Source organism: Rhipicephalus microplus, unplaced genomic scaffold (genome assembly GCF_043290135.1).
Source record: "Rhipicephalus microplus isolate Deutch F79 unplaced genomic scaffold, USDA_Rmic scaffold_14, whole genome shotgun sequence".
NCBI lineage: Eukaryota > Metazoa > Arthropoda > Arachnida > Ixodida > Ixodidae > Rhipicephalus > Rhipicephalus microplus.
Window position 1 is genome coordinate 7686291 of NW_027464587.1, and position 16904 is coordinate 7703194.

The following is a 16904-nucleotide window of genomic DNA, read 5'->3' on the forward strand; positions in this document are numbered from 1 at the left end:
ACGTCCGACTCAACGGCGCTGCACACGGTAGCGTATCCGTGCACCGTCAGCCGTTCCACCCATGCCATGAAATAAAAAAAAGTTTATGTTAATCCTTTCTCGTCCGCTATCAACAAACATAGTGACGAACGTCCGTTAACCACCACAGCAGGCTTCCCTCGAACCAATCCCATACATAGCACCAGCGAGGCCTCACACACTGTTGTCGCACGCACCTCATGCCCTTCAATGAGCGATGATATGACCTGGATGCTTATTTGCATCGAAGAATTGCTAAAGGGCAAGGCTGAGAAAGAGGCGAGTGGTCTAATGACTTGGGTTTCATGGGAGAGGCATCAAGTGTGCTTGGACTCATGCCAGCGGAAGAGTCACTTGATTCCAATTGGGTCAAGAAAACTTTATTAGAAAGGTTCCAGCTAACTACCTCACGAAAAGATCAGGTCTTGTGAGCCAGAAGATTCCAGAACAGGTAAATAGTTTGTGTGCAGGCTAGCTAACTATTTTGATTGTTGGAGGCAGAAAAAGCGTATGAAGGAGTGGCCGAGCAGTTCCTGAATAGGTGGCGCAAACAAGTTAGCTGCAAGAAGCTGCACACAGTAGAGAAAATGGCAAGGCGAGCTGATATAGGAGTGTTGAAAGTGTCGAGAAAGGGGACAATGCTGAGGCAGCAACAAGTAGGATAAGGAACGCAGCCGACACGGGCAAGGATGAGCAATGGTCGACAGGAGTAATCTGCCAGCTAATCCATCGAAAAGGTCGGCACGAAGCTAGCGAGTGAAGGAAGAGAGCCCTAGAGAATTGTGCATGTGCAGCGAGGTCTGAAAAAAAAAGTAAAGATGGTTAACACAGGGACTTGTCGACAGGAAGTAACGTGCCCTTAGTAGACAGGAAAGTTAATGGCAAATGAGTGGGCGTGACTCTTGTGCTCATAGTGTTTTAATGAGGAGTCTTGTTAATGAAAGAAATTTTGCAAGTGGGACAGCAATTTTCGCAGATAGTTCCATGATGAGTAAGGGATTGGTTGGAGGAAAGCCTGTGGTGCGAGAGCCATGCTGTGGTGAGAAACCTTCGGAAGATGAGGTGGAATTGTCCTGTGGAGTGCCGAACGAAGAAGGTTGAAGAAGACAGTGTCGCTCTTGCAGAAAAGGCTTGGTTAACACGGATCTGAACGTAGCGGTGTTAGGAGCTGGAAAGCAGCCGTTAATCTTGGTAGAGACTGAGAGACACTCTCCTTAACCTGCAGCACCTTGCAACCAAGACACCTGCCACTCTTCACCTCCTTCACAGCGCGGCGGCGAACCACTCGGCAGTCTCCAGAGGACACGTTTACGGGTAGGCCTAACCTACCGTGACCCACGATGACTGGGTCACACATAAAGACAAGTAGATCATGAAATAGGCGCGGGCCAACGACTATAACTGCGAGACGTTTTCAAGGGCGACGACCGGAAATTTCGTCATAGTTGCAAATTGCCACCACAAATGGTAAGAACATTTGATTGAGGAGCAAGTATCTTTGAATAATTGCATAGAAGCCATAGTGGGTATAAACTATGCAAAACCACTTTCATGTCCCCTTACCTGTTTTGCTATCACACCTATTAAAATCGTTCAATTTGAACAATGCATTTTCAAGTGCATATTCTCACACACTTGCGGAGTTTGCGGGCACCTAATGCCATCTATGTACCGTATAAACCGGACTATAGGTCGAGTGGGAATATAGGTCGACCCCACAAGTTCAGGTTACCGAAAAAAAAAAAAAAAAAACCAAAATTGCTGAACGACATTTATTTGCAAGTTGGGCGCACCGCACCCCAATCTTCGGAGCTCCCCTCAACCACCATTGCAACTGTTCCTATTCATCAGACGAAGCACCACCGTCTTCTGAAAAAGAGTTTGTTGCTGGCCGCCTCCCACAGTGCGTTGTCTCTAGTGCCATACAGCGAGTTGCTGATGGAACATTTCTTAAAAGCATTTTCCACCATGGAGTCTGGCAAGAAACGCCAGGCGAAAAGCACCCAGCCACAAACAGTCACAAGCGGAGGCCTGCCTCTCTAGGCGGCTCATCGGTGTCTTTGGGTTGTCGCCAGACATCCACTTTTGGTACTCCGGCCGCACTCGGTCCTTGAACGGCTTGTTTATCAAAACGTCCATCGGTTGGAGGGTGAACGTCATACCACCCGGTATCACGGCGAGGTCCGTGTTTCCATCGCCCAGTGCGCGTTTCACAGTATCGGTTAAGTGACCACAAAACACATCTAACGCCAGCATGCTGCAAAGACGCAGCAGTGCGTGCACATGGCTGAGGCTTCCAGACTACTCGTATCCATTCGAGCATCATGGCGTTGTCCATGTATCCCTTTTTGTTGACGCGAACGCCTACACCGGTCGGGAACACTTCCTTCGGCATTATCTTAGGTTTGAAAATGATGAAGGGTGGAAGCTTTCTACCATCTGCCATGCATGCCAGCATGACGGTGAAGCGCGAGTGCTCGTTGCTAGTGGACAAAAGCTTCGTATCCTTGGCACCACACTGCATGATCATGGTCGATGAAGGCATGTCAAACCACACGGGGGTCTTATCGGCATAGTCAATCTGCCCCATCATGTAGTTGTTCCGCTCCCGAAGTTGGTTCACGAAGTTCTGAAAAATTATGAGCTTGTCCTCGAACTCGTCTGGAAAGTTCTGACAGATGGATGTGCGCCACCGGAAAGAAAGTCCTTTGCGACTCATGAATCGACGAACCCAAGAGTTTGGTGCACGAAACTGTTCTCTCGTGAGCCCAGCTTCCCGAGCGAGTTCCACAGCTTTCTTGTGAATGGTATTCACGATCACTGGCAGCGAGCACGCATGAACTTCCCACAAAAAGTTTCCTAGCGTATCCTCCAGCTGCGGATGAACCGCGCACTTTGCCCACAAAAGGACATTTTTCGAGGATGGCACATCTGCAGCTTCCCTTTCTGCACCCGCTTTTTTCTGATACACCAAAGCGGCACTGAGCAGCCATATTCGCATTCACTTCTGCGAACTCAACAACCTTAGTTTAAACACAGCTAAATACTGCCTTCTCGTACCGCTACTCATATTCAGTGAACGAAAACAAGGCTCTAAAAATGAAACATAATGTCAAGCGGAGCGAGAAATAGATCAGTGGCAAATCACGAACACAAAAAAACAGACAAGAGAGGAAAAAAACAACCTGTTGGATTTGAATGGGCATATGGCCGTGTCCAGCTTCTCATGCACATGCAAGCCACATGTTTCCAGACAGCGGTGCACTGTCGGCTAGACACCGCTATATAAGACGAGGGGCTACTTTAGCTCGTCGTTTTATAGAAAATATCTCGACTTATATTCCGGTTTATACGGTAAGAAAATGGGAAATGCACAATGAGATCAGTGATATTGTCACGGGGTCGTGACATGAACGAAAGGAGCAGACTCCACGTGGAAAAAGAAACTGTTTATTCGAGCTGAACTTGTGGCCACGTAAAAGGAAAGTAAACGACTGGCACTGATAGTGGCGAACGAAACGTCGGTCATAGATGAACTGACAAGCGGCGAAGCGCATCAGCATTTATACACTTGCCATCGAGTATTTCAGTGTTATCGCTCGCCATGACGTAGGTTCCAGAATAATTTGAAATGTTGACGAAGTGGGCGTAATCTTAACAAAACGGTCTGCTACAGCCTCGAAGCTTTTCGAACATCAAAGACGCGGTTTGCACTGAACGTAGTGTAACGGGCTGAGAACAAAACTTGAAGTAAAAGACGTGGCATTACCCCCTCTGAAAAAGGCATCGTCTCGATGCTCTAACAAAAGACGAAGGTACAAAAATAAGGACAATAAACAATAGGTACAAGCAAGAAAGTATATCACACACAACAAAATTGAGTCCTCAGGTTCACGCAAGAAATGGCTTGAAGCACACAACATGCACAACTTCAGGTCGAGCACGGCGTCGCTGAGAGTTTGTAATGCCGTCGGGAACAACTTAGTAGTCGAGTGGGCGGAGACGTCAAACTACTCTGTACGGTTCAAAGTACCATCGTAGAAGTTTTTCACTAAGTCCACGTCGGCATATCAGCATTTATAACAAGACACCGTCACCGGGCTGGTATTCCACAAAGCTTTATCGAAGATTGTAACAGCGGCTGATTCCTTATGTGCAGGCGGGCGAAATGACGAGCTTCTTCTGCGCGCTGGAGGTAGACGGTGACATCAAAGTTTTCTTCATCAGAGAGGTTTGGCAGCATGGCGTCGAGCGTCGTTGTTGGTTTCCTTCTGTAGACCAATTTGTACAGCGTCATCTGCATGGTTTCTTGTACAGTGGTGTTGTACGGAAAGGTCACGTACGAATGGATTGCATCGCACATCTTGTGCTCGACGTCGACGTGCATGGCCAGCATATAGGCGATGGTCTTATTGAGACGCTTGGCGAGGCCATTGGTGTGTGAATGGTTGGTGCTGGTTTGGCGGTGACTTGTTCTGCTGTACCTTAGAACTGCCTGAGTTAGGCCGGCCGTAAAGGTTGTACCACTGTTTTTAATGAGGACTTCTGGAGCCCCGTGATGCAAGACAATGTCCTCGATGAAGAACTTCCCCACCTCAGTGGCATTGCCTTTGGGCAGAGCCTTTATTTGGGAGTAGCGGGTGAGGTAGTCAGTAGCTCCATTTGTTTCCAGAATTTGACATCAGGAACAGTCCCAGTAAGTCCATGCCGATAACCTGAAGCGTACGGCGAGGTGGTTCGATAGGCTAGAGAAAATTGGCTGGCCTAGTGGGCAGTGTCTTTCATCGTTGACAGTCTCGACATGTCCTGACGTAACGAGTGACGTCGGCGGCAAGTGGTGGCCAGTAATACTGCTCCTGTATTCTCGGCAGTGTACGGGAAACACCGAGGTGTCCAACTGTGAGTCATTGAGTACTGCATCCAAAACTTCTGGACGTAAGCTGAAGGTACCACGAGGAGGTAGTTGGCCCGAGTGGCGAAAAGTTTTTCTTGACGAGGATGCCGTTACGCAAAGAAAACGACGCCAGTCGTCGCTTGAATACCTTCGGAACAACGAAAGACTTGCCCTCTAGGTATTGAACAAGGCCCTTGATTTCAGGGTCAGCAGTGTGTCGTTTTGCAAAATCATCAACTCTTAAGGTTGCCAGGAAGCAGTCACCGTCCTCGTCCGGCGGCGGTGGGTCGACAGGGGCGCGAGACAAACAATCGGTGTCAAAGTGCCTTCGCCCTGACTTGTAAACGACAGTGATGAATTCCTGAAGTCCCAGACTCCACTGTGCGAGGCGAACGAAGGGTCCTTCAAGTTAGCTAGCCAGCAGAGGGCATAGTGGTCGCTTACAACTTTGAAAGGCCTGCCGTAGAGGTAAGGGTGAATTTTAGAGGTAGCCCAGATGATGGCAAGACACTCCGTTTCTGTTGTGGAATAGTTGAAATTCGCCTTAGATAGCAACCGGCTCACATAACTGATTACCCTTTCAAGTCCGTCAATCTTTTGCACCAGGGCGGCTCCGAGACCTACACTGCTTGCATCGATGTTGATGTCTGTATCGGCGTTTTCTTCGAAATGAGCAAGTATAGGCAGTGTCTGCAAGCGTCGTCTTAGTTCTTGAAATGCTTCCTCCTGCGAGGTTTCCCACTTGAACTCGATGTCGATCTTTGTCACGTTAGCGAGTGGCTCCGTGATGCGGGCAAAATGTGTGACAAAACACCTACAATGGGCACAGAGGCCGAGAAGTCGACGCACGGCCTTCTTGTGAACGGGTGACGGAAATGCAGCGATGGATGTCGTCTTCTGCGGGTCGGGGTGTACTCCGGACTTGCTTATCACGTGTCCCAGAAACAAGAGTTGCTTGTATGCAAAGCGGCACTTTTCTGGCTTCAAAGTGAGTCCGGAGGTTTTTATTGCTTGAAGCCCAGCTTCAAGGCGCTATAGATGGTTGTCAAAGCTTGAGGAAAACACGATGGCATCGTCCAAGTATACGAGGCAAGTCTGCCACTTCAACCCAGCGAGCACGGTGTCCATAACACGCTGAAACATCACAGGCGCCGTGCAAAAGCTAAAGGGCATGACCTTAAACTCGTAGAGGCCGTCTGGTGTTATGAATGCAGTCTTATCTCGGTCTCTCTCCCCTACTTCGATCTGCCAATAACCTGTCTTGAGGTCCATCTATGAAAAGCATTTGGCGCTGTGGAGTCGATCAAGGGTGTCGTCTACTCGAGGGAGAGGGTATTCGTCCCTCTTCTTTATCTTGTTGAGTCTGCAATAGTCAACGCAGAAGCGTAGCGTAGTGTTCCATCCTTTTTCTTCACTAACACCACCGGTGATGCCCATGGGCTTTTTGAAGGCTGGATAATGTGGTCGCAAAGCATTTCGTTGACTCGTTTCTTTATGGCTTTGCGTTCTCGCGTCTAAACTCTGTCACCAACTCTGAAGGAGTGACCTGGCATTTTCTTCCATTACAATTTGATATTTCGCGACAGGGGTCTGTTGAATTCTCGATGACGATGAAAACCAGTTCTTGTATTTCAGGAGCAGGTTTTTGAGCTGGTCTTGTTTATGCGTCGGAAGGCCCGGATTAACGTTGAAAGCTGGTTGAAAGGGTTCAGTCGTCGGAGTAGATTTGGCGGAATCAGTGAGGGCGAAAGCTTTGCTGGCTTTCAGTATCTCTTCGATGCAGACAACCGTCGTGCCTTTGCTGACGTGCTTGTACTCTTTGCTAAAGTTCGTGAGCATCACTTTTGTGTTCACTCTTCGCAGCTCGGCTATTCTTCTGGCGACACAAATATTGTGGTTTATCAAAAGGTGCTGGTCGCATTCAACGATGCCTTGCATGTCTGTTGATTCTTTAATGCCGACGCAAATGCTGACACTGGACAGAGGAGGAATGGCGCCTTGGTCTTCCATCACATTCAAGGTGTACCTTCCTGACGACGTGTGAGGCGGCAATGATTTATCTGTGAACAGTGTTATGAACTTTGTTCTCAGGTCGATGACGGCACCATGGAGGCTTAAGAAGTCCATACCAAGGATGACATTTCTCGAGCAATACTGTAGTACAACGAAGCTTGCCTGGTAAATCCTGCTGTTAATGGTGACTCTGGCTGTACAGATTTTTGACCGTGTAACTAACTGACCTCCAGCAGTACGAATTTGAGAGCCTTCCCAGGCTGTCCTATCTTTCTTTAATTTCATAAGGAACGTCCCACTGATGACGGAATAGTCAGCTACGGTGTCGACGGAAGCTGTGACGCTGTGGTCGTCGATGAGAATGTCAAGTCGCTAGTTCATCGCCTTGCATTTGGGTCGTGGCGTCGGATCACGGCTATGATGATTTGTACCGCTGCTTCAACATTGCTTCGTCAGGTATTCTGCTGGCCGCGAAGTATCAACGTCGGAGCTGCATTCAGGAACTGGCACGTTCTTGGGGCTTCGTCATGGCGGCGGTGGCGGAGGAAGAGGAAAACCTTCGGCAGTTCGTCGTACAGCATCTGTAACTCCATCCGTAGCTGCCCTTAGTTTTCCTGATACGGACTAGGCGACCGGCCCGAGTTCGAGCCAGTGTACATCCAACGGTGCGGTGACATATAGTGGCCTGGTGAGGGTGAACGAGATGATCCCCAAAGTGTCCTTTACGCTCCGGCGAGATAGTCGGTGATGTCACGTGGTCTTTCAATTTGCTGTCGACGCGGCGCGTCCATGGCGAAACCACGTAGTCTCATCTAGCGATACTGGCAGCAACGGTATGTGTGCCCAGCTTCACCGCAGTGGTAGCACAGTGAGCGAAGACGCTTTTTTTTTTCATGCCTAAGCTTTGCACAAAATTAACATGTTTAGCAAACTGAGGCACCAACTTGTCCTAGAGCAAGTGCATTGTTAGCACCTCTCGGTGAAGAAGAGTGCATGACCAGTCTCGCTGCATGCGTGATTTCAACTTGCACGAACTGATCACCAACGCAAAGCACAACATGGTCACCAATATAAAACTGTTGTCCAGTCCGTCAGTTTTCTTTGAATAGTAGCTGCAACCGTCTCTGGGAAATTGCGTGATGACACGCGTGATAAATTCATCCTTGTGTTTCATAACATGCTCTCGGTGCACACTTATCATACAAAGGCTGTAAAAATTGTCATTTGTCATTGTTGAGCGTAGCTATGTTTTGACTCTCCTCATCGTACTGAAGGAGCGTTTGACGGTGCAGGTGCTAACTGGCAGAGCTACCTCAATGGCTTTTGCGACAGCGGGGAAGAATGTCTTGGCCTGAAGCAAAAGTTCAGAATAAGTTAACTCAGGGGTGTCCCTAGTTTTGTGGTGCCACATCTCGTACCAAGATATGCTTCCTTCCTTGAAGTTTTCGATGATATATAATTCTTGGAGTTCATCAGCAAGGTCAGCAAACTCAACAAGGCTCAAAGACTTCATTTTTGCTGGATGAAGCAGGAGAAGCTTGAAGTTCTTCTCATTAGTGTCAGAAAAGCGGCGAGCCAAGGAAGCAGTGAGAGAGTCCAAGTAAGGCGCATATATTGCCACGCGGTATATTTCTTTGGCGACTGTATCCTGTAGTTGTCTCGGTGGGTCTGACGAGAGGATTGCCTTAGCACAGATATTAATATGTTTAAGCGATTGGCTGCCTCACTTGCTGCTCTCAATTATGTCAAAGAACTGCTCTTAAGCGTTGGTCTGGTGGTCCCGAAATATATTCTGCAGCTCAGTGATGCGGTTGTGTACCGATGAAAGTTCATAGTAACACTCTGCAGAACGTTCGTAACAGGTTACAGTCGGGTGCTGTACTTCGCTACAATGTGCAAGCTGACAATGAAAGATGAGCTTGTCGTTGCACAGTAGAGGATGTGAGCTCGTTGCCTAGTTGAAGCACTCGAGGTTGACTTCATTGATGAGAGCGCCTCGAGTGCTTCAACTATGGCCCCGTAATGTTCTCTGAAGAGTAAGACGGTAAGTTGGGCCAATTAGTTAGGATCCATCGTGAACTTACTTACAGCGCAACACTAGAAAAAATACACGACAGGGAAGGAGCAAAAGAGAGCGCCGTCTTTTCGTTCTCTTTTGCTCTTTCCCTGTCCTGTATTTTTTCTAGTGTTGCGCTGTAAATAAGTTCAATGATAGTTCTCAGAAGATCCTAATTGACTTGTATTTTGCAGACCACCTTGTTTCACACAGCATCCGAATGTTGGGAACCAATTTCCTTCGAAGTACGCTCTCAAGGAAGAAGTTTATGGTTTGCTTGAAGATTCATATTATGCTGCGAATTTATGAGACTTAGTTCAAGTCGTTGATCATGAGATTCAGTCTGTGGCTTGTGCAGTGAAAAAATAATGACTTTGGAAGCTCTTTCTGTATTATTCTTTCAACTCTAGCTTTTCTTCCAGCCATTGTGGAGCACACATCAAACCACTTTCCAACGAGGTTCGAAAGATTTAGCCAAGCATCCTTTAAAAAATTCAAGATTGCGGAGGCGATGCAAGCTGAGTTCAGCTGATTCAACTCCACAAATCATATAAAATGCTCTCGAACGCAGGCATTCGTTTCTTCCTTGTCATTGAAGCAAATGCCTATAGACATCGGCTCTGTTCCTGCAATATCTGCACTTTTGTCGGCAAGGACAGAAAAAGCAAACGCTGTGTCAACTTCAGCCACTAGTTCCTCTCTCAGGATGTCGCCACAGCTTGTGATGATCTCGTTCTAGACTCGGACTAAAGTGTATTCTGCATTACGAGGAGAAGATGCAAAGTGTTCTTGAAGCAGAGTATCTCCTGCTTCTACACGAAAGTCAAGAAGATCATTAAAAACTCCACTGTCAGGTTGCTCCCCACATACTGGAGAGTCATGCGTTGCCCAAAACATAATGGTGGAAATGATCAGAATTAGTTTCTGGTGGTTTCTTTCAACTTGCTCCTGCAGGGCTTTGTTTAGCTGCTGAACAATGGGTAATACCTTGCCTGACATCACACCCATGAACTCATGCGAGGTGGCCATTGTTTCCTGGTGCCATAGGGATTTCACATAATCCCTGCACGCCTCGTGCATCTTTTTCTAGTTACTGAAAGTGCGCACGATAAAGCTACTTTAAGTGCCCCGATGAACGTTTGGAGGAAATGTGACGCAAAAACGACAAAGGGCGCCTTTCAGTGTCGCTGAGTACGCAAGCCAAGAGGCGTAATCTTCCAGCTATTGGCAGCAAAAAGTCCTCTTTCCAGGTGTTACATCTATCTTAAAGTCATGTGTAGCATTTGGCGACCTTGAATTAGTCAGAAAGCGTAACTTAAAGTTGTCTGGGATGCCAGCGTGTCCAGCTTTGTCTAGAAACTCTCCCAAGCTATATTCTCGAGAAATGTTAGTTTGCTTGCTGTTGTCAATGTTATTTATTCCCAAGCAAGGTGATGTATCATCGAGGCTTACTGTGTGATGGTAGCTCACTGATGGTGGAACCTCTTTCATGGTGGCAGCGAGCTCAGACACTGTTTAATAGTGAAAGTCTGCATCACTAGGCTGATAAAATTCTGCAAAATTGTCACACACCACACTAGAATCATCCGCCGTACAGCTTCGTGACACTCTGTCAGACATCCGTGGACACCTGAAGAAGCGTCGGATATCCATAATTGGGTACCGGACAAGGCAAAGCTGTCAGAGTGTCACAAAACGAGCGCGCCTTCGAACGACGAAAAGCAGCCGCGTCGCCAGCGGGTTCCCCTTGCAAGCGCGCACAACGAAAAAAACAACCATGAAAGACGGCGTGGCACCGCATCATACACAGAGCGGTGGCGAGTCAACCTCCTTGCCACCTTGAAACAGCCACCGGCATGAATGAATGTGTGGTTCGAAAAAGAAAAAACACCTAATTTCTGCAGCCTAATAGGGAGCACACAGCGCAGTGTCTTGTGAAGGGGAAGTGGGATGAAAGTGGGTAGAGGAAAGAAGGTGTTTTTAGACATGACGAGGCTTGCTCAATGGCATAAACAGCAAGCCGGCAGCAGGGAAGTGATGGAAAGAGACCCAGTCTTAGCTGTAGGTCGCGATTCCCGTCTCTTCAAGGAACTCTGCCAGGCTTCGAAGTGCTGGCAGTTGGGGGAGAGATGGTAAAAGGAAGTTCTCCAGAGCGGAGGCTGGGTGGTCAGAGAGAAGCGTGGAATGTGATCGGGAAAGAAGGCACGATGCCGCGGCTTGCAACGCAGCCAGGACAACTTGCTGTTTCTGGTAACCTGCCAGGAACCAGCCTTCAGGAGCCTCTTGGAATACTTGGATTACACGGGGCTATCATAGAATCTGTAGAACGCTCGAATATCTCATTTATTTGAAATTTGAAGTTTATTTTATTTCTTTCTGACACAGAAAGAGGAGTAAGAGCTAAAGAGAGTAAAGTTAAAGGGGCTGCAAGTATTACCTTTTGGTAATGCTTGCAGCCCCACACTCCCAGGTCCTACTACTTGGACTGCCCTGCCACCAGCTCATGACCGCATTCCGCTCTACCTGCCATGGCCGTCACACAAGTTTCTCCAAACCTTCTCTTCCTACCTACTCCTAAACTTTTTTCTCCACTCAACACACCCCCCTCCCCCCCTTAAGGCGCTAAGCCGTGCTCCCGCATGGGCTGCAGAAAACAGTGCCTTCTCCTTTCTTTCAGCCACAAATTCATTCACCCTCGGCCAAAAGTTCCAGAGAAGAACCAATGCGCCTGTACCTTTCACTGTGCTTCATGCAAGCGAAGGCACCAGAATCGTCTGAAATCCAGGCGCGAGGCAGGGAGCAGGCAGTCCCAGTTCGGTGCAGCCAGTGAGTGCCGCAAGGCCAGTTTTGGGGCTCAACCAGAACTCCAAAAAAAAAGAAAAAGGAGAAAAGAAAGAAAAAGATGGAAATAACGAAGGCAGGAACAGTGAAAATTTGTTTGTACGAGGTATAGAAAGATTAGCGGTAAGTAGATAGGTAGGAAAGTAGGTAGGTAGATCAAAGTTGCTCAGTCGCCGAAGTTCACTAAGAAATGCTTTGCTTTTAAAAAATAGGCAATTTTGGTCAGGGAAGCTTTAGAAAAAATTGAACATTAAAGGAGTTAATGCAGAACGCTTCCAAAATTTCTCCTTAGGGTTTTGTGAATGCCATTTAGTGCACTACATTGCACAGCATATGAGTTTCTAGTATTTCGTCTTCATTGAAATGCAACCGCCGCATATTTTATCGAACCTGAGGATCGGCAGCTGAGCACCGTAACCACTGCAGAGAACAGTGCAGCACTGGCAACACATGGTGTAAACTGAAAGGACAGAACGGGCATCTTTAATTTTCTTCCTTGATGGTAAGTGTCTTTAGCCCGACAAAAAGCTTTCCTAGCACATCTTCTCGCACCTGTTTGCAGGCAAGCGTAGTCTGAGCGTCAGGGTTGCGGATCTTGTGGCCCTCGTCCAGGATCACGTAGTGCCACTCGTGCTTGAGCAGCAGCCCAGACATCTTGGAGACACAGGCGTACGAGGTGACCAGCACGCCGTTCTCCTTGGTCATCTGCTTCACCAGGGACTCCTGAGAAAGACAGGGATGGAAGCGCACCGATGAAATGCTGAGCCCCTCTTATGGTGAAAGATAGCCCTTTCCTGGTTATGGCGCAAAATTCAAAATGGAGAATAAAGAATGCACACCCATGCTTTCATTTAAAAGCTTTATTAAATACGCATGCATACACTTTTCATTCACCCTCATTGGGCAAATAAAAACAGTTCAAAATAGTGGAAGGGCCACACATTTTCTCAAAAAGGGATGATCTAATAATCTATTTTTCAAAATGGAGTTCCAATTATGCATCCCTAGATCTGCGACAGAGGTGGATACACAAGGGCGGTCTAGTTGGCTCATGAACATTGTGGCAAAAAAATGGAGACAACGGAACGAAGAACAACCGGGACACTCTTTGTCCTGTTGTCTGCACTGTCTTTGGCACTTGGTGGTGGATATGTCACAAAGATAAAGCTGTAAAGAAAGCTTGAGCAATTAACAGCAGCAGCAGCAGAGCATGCTGAATCTACACTCATCTGGGTACTGAAGTAACAATTCTCTTCAAAGCTTGGCAGCTTGGTTTTGTAGCCACCGCCACTGACGTATTTCTTCGGTGTTGCTTATCAAAGAAGTGGTGCAGTGTGCAGGCCTGTGATGCCAGACTAGATAATGAAGAGGTGGAGGTCACCCCACAACACATCTGTTTTCATACAATGATGTGAAAGACATGTGTTGCTTCCACCCTTATCTCAATGCAGTCTGTGGTGTCCAGCTGAGCACTGCTGTTGATAGTCAAGTCGGTAACGCTAAGCATGCCAAAATAAAACGCTTGCGCCGTGACCTGCCAGCAGCTTATTGGGACCGGCCATGCAACGATGAACATAAGGCAATAAACATCGCTCATTCCTCGAAAACTTGTCTGCTCCTTTTCGCATGAACCCACATTGCAAAACAAATGGCGATGAAAGATGAGACTTGAAGCTGTCATTCTTCAATCTGAAAGGCAAGTGTTTCTGAAATTTCCTCAGTGAAGACCACTACTTTTCGGCAATAGGCAAAGCCGGTGACTTTCGACATGACTAAAGCTGAGGCAGCGGGGACCCATTTCCCCAGGTGTCACTCGTTCTTTAATAAAGAGGCAATCGCCGGGCTGATTCCAAGAGCTGAAGTATCGGGCCCCTGAAATGCCCAACAAAACCACAAAGAATTTAGTGTTGGTTCGTTTGGTCTGCCAGCGAACACCAGTTGCGGTCCAAAGGTTGAGTCAGAGCCGACAGTGAATAAGAAAACAAATTATATTCTGAGATATGGCAGTATAAGCAACAAACAAACATGCACACTCGGCAATTGTCAAATACAACGCAACTCACAAGGTACTCCAATACATTTAAAAAAACCACCCCAAACAACCACTTGCACTACAATGCAATCTTATGCATAAACTATCCAAGAACACTTACAGACTAGAATGTTCGTCAAACGTGTTCAGTCCAAAGTTTTTGAAATTAAGCTTGCAGTGATGAAAGTGACATTTTGGAGCAGATTTTACTGTTTTTGGAGCAGAAAAAAATCTAGCCTGAAGCAGCTACTGGTGTTTTGCATAGCAGATAGCAAAATATATCAAACGACTTCTGGAGTTAATGCATAATTAAGCCTAATATTGCGACAGTACTTCGAACCATACAAAATTGTTCGACGTCTTGGCCCACTCAATTACGAGGTTGTCCCCGCCTGTATCACAAACTCTCAATGGCGCTGATCCCGACCTGAAGTCGTCAATGTCGAGCGCCTCAAGCCGATCCATGCAGGTTAACGAACTAAAAGAGCATACTTTATTGTGGTTATTGCTGTATCATAATTTATTGCGTGTACTTCCTTGCATTATTATTGTACTTTCATCTCTTGTTAGAGCATCGGGATGATCCCTTTTCAGAGGGGGGCTATGGCACGTTCCTTTTTCAAGTTTAGTTGTCACCCTGTTACACTGTATGTAATTCTCAGTGCAAACTATGGTTGCAGTGTTCACGAAGCTTCGAGACTAGAGTAGATCATTCCATTAAGATTACGCCCACTTCGCGAACCTTACAGATTATTCTGGAACTTACGTGGCTGCTAGCGATAACCCTAGAATATTCGATGGCAAATGTATAAATGCTGACGCGCTTCTCCGCTTGTCAGCTGATCACCGACTGACGCTCTGTTCGCCGCTATCAGTGCCCGTGTGTTGCTGTAATCTGACTTTCGGTTTACTCCCCTCAAGTTCAGCTGAAAAAAAAGTTTCATCAGAACATGGAGTCTGCTGCTTTGGTCTACGTCATGACCTTGTGACAATATATATTACTTATTAAATGTAAAGCATTTCTTAGAGAACTTCAACAAGTTTGAACCTACCTACCTACCTACCTACCCGCCTGCCCACCTACCCGCCTGCCCGCCTGCCCGCCTGCCCGCCTGCCCGCCTGCCCGCCTGCCCGCCTGCCCGCCTGCCCGCCTGCCCGCCTGCCCGCCTGCCCGCCTGCCCGCCTGCCCGCCTGCCCGCCTGCCCGCCTGCCCGCCTGCCCGCCTGCCCGCCTGCCCGCCTGCCCGCCTGCCCGCCTGCCCGCCTGCCCGCCTGCCCGCCTGCCCGCCTGCCCGCCTGCCTGCCTGCCTGCCTGCCTGCTGTCTGTCTGTCTGTCTGTCTGTCCACGTATTTATCTAGCCGCCTACAACTTTCAGCTCCCCTGGCCGTTTCGAAAATGGGATCTGGACCGAAATTGGTACGGCATAATAGGACTGTACGACGAGCATAACTTTCTAATCATAACATGAAAATCATATGTATATCAATTATCTTTGGGATGAGCACGTTTGCGGTGACAGAGTGGCGACACGGTGATGATGACGTTCATGCGACATTTGTGATACTGTGGTAGACATGTGTTATTTGCCTGCCATGATATATATGTGTTCCCATCACTAAATAAAAATTAGTTGTAAGTCAGCGCTCTGTCCTGTCTCCTGCTTTCTTTCCTGCCATTTTTGCGCTGGGTTTTTTAATATGTATATGAACCAACTCACCCAAGCTTTAACCCTAGCATGATATGTATGTCATGAATGCCATGATTTACATTTTATGATCTTGCTACTCTTGCGGTGATCAGGTTTATATGACATATTGCAAAACTGGTAAGGTATGACATGACTGAATGGCGAACTTAAGTAACAGGCCCTATTGTAGAAATCGTGACATGCGTGTCAAGAACATGACTACATGCCACGCTCATGAGGCGTTCGGGGCAGTTTCGCTAGCTTCACATATACCAAATTTGGTATTACCTGACGTGAATGAACAGCGTAGGTATATGATTGGTGCAAACATGGTAATCATGACACGCATGTCATGTAAGAACATGACTACATGCAACGCTTATGATGCGCTCGAGGCCGTTTCACTAGCTTCACATATACGAAACTCATTATTACGTGACGTTAACAGACGACGAAGGTAAATGATACGTCCAAACATGATAATCATGATATGCGTGTCATGTAAAACATGACTACACGCCACGCTCAAGGTGCGCTCAGGACCATTTCTCTAGCTTCACATATACCAAAATTTGTATTACGTGACGCGAACAAACGACAAAGGTATATGACACGTCCAAACATGGTCATCATGCTTACTGACATGCTTTGGCCACAAATAACACACACACAAAATACAGAAACACTCAACAACAAGCACAAGCGGCTTGTGCTTGTCATTGAGTGTTTCTTTACTTTGTGTGTGTGTTATTTGCGGCCAAAGCATGTCAGTAAGCAAGTACCAGCTATGCCAACAATCAGTATTAATACAATGGTCATCATAACATGCATGTCATGTAAGAGCTTGACTGCATACCATGCTCATGATGCATTTGCAGCCGTTTCGCTAGCTTCACATATACCAAATTAGGTATTACGGGACATGAATGGACGTCGAACACAAATGCCAAGCTCAAGCATGATACTCATGACATGGAAGTCATGCATGGCATAATTTACTCGCCTACCACTGCTGGTGCTGGTATTGCAAACGTTAAAGGTGCCGGCGTTAACCGACTATAAACAACATACTTTTATCTTAACTAGATACGTAAAAGCATATAACACGTCTACTTGTGTTTACTAGGCACTACGGCCGTTCACCACGCAACGTTGTGCTGATTTTAAAGTTACATATCAATCTCTCTCATTCGTGCTTCGCATATCATTGATTCCCTCTGTACGTGGGTTCTGTCATTTTTTATTAAACATCTTGCACATAAATAATCACTGCATACTGCAAGAATCATCATTAGGCAGATGGATGGTCTTTGAACACTAAGTGTTGATTTTATATTTTGCGAAAGTAACCAACATATAAAT

At 47.1% G+C, this 16904-nt stretch overlaps 1 protein-coding gene across 8 annotated transcripts in view; it reads right to left on the reverse strand.

Moving 5' to 3' along the window:
• LOC119181217 (DNA excision repair protein ERCC-6) overlaps positions 1 to 16904 on the reverse strand; it is a 794400-nt gene that overhangs the window by 330800 nt on the left and 446696 nt on the right. For 7 of the 8 annotated variants that reach the window (XM_075882812.1, XM_075882811.1, XM_075882810.1 and 4 more), the window contains one exon: positions 12375 to 12545. The exons of the other annotated variant lie outside the window; for it this stretch is intronic. In XM_075882812.1, the coding sequence (XP_075738927.1) occupies positions 12375 to 12545 (171 nt within the window). The remainder of the gene's footprint in view (positions 1 to 12374; positions 12546 to 16904) is intronic. 8 annotated transcript variants of the gene reach the window in all.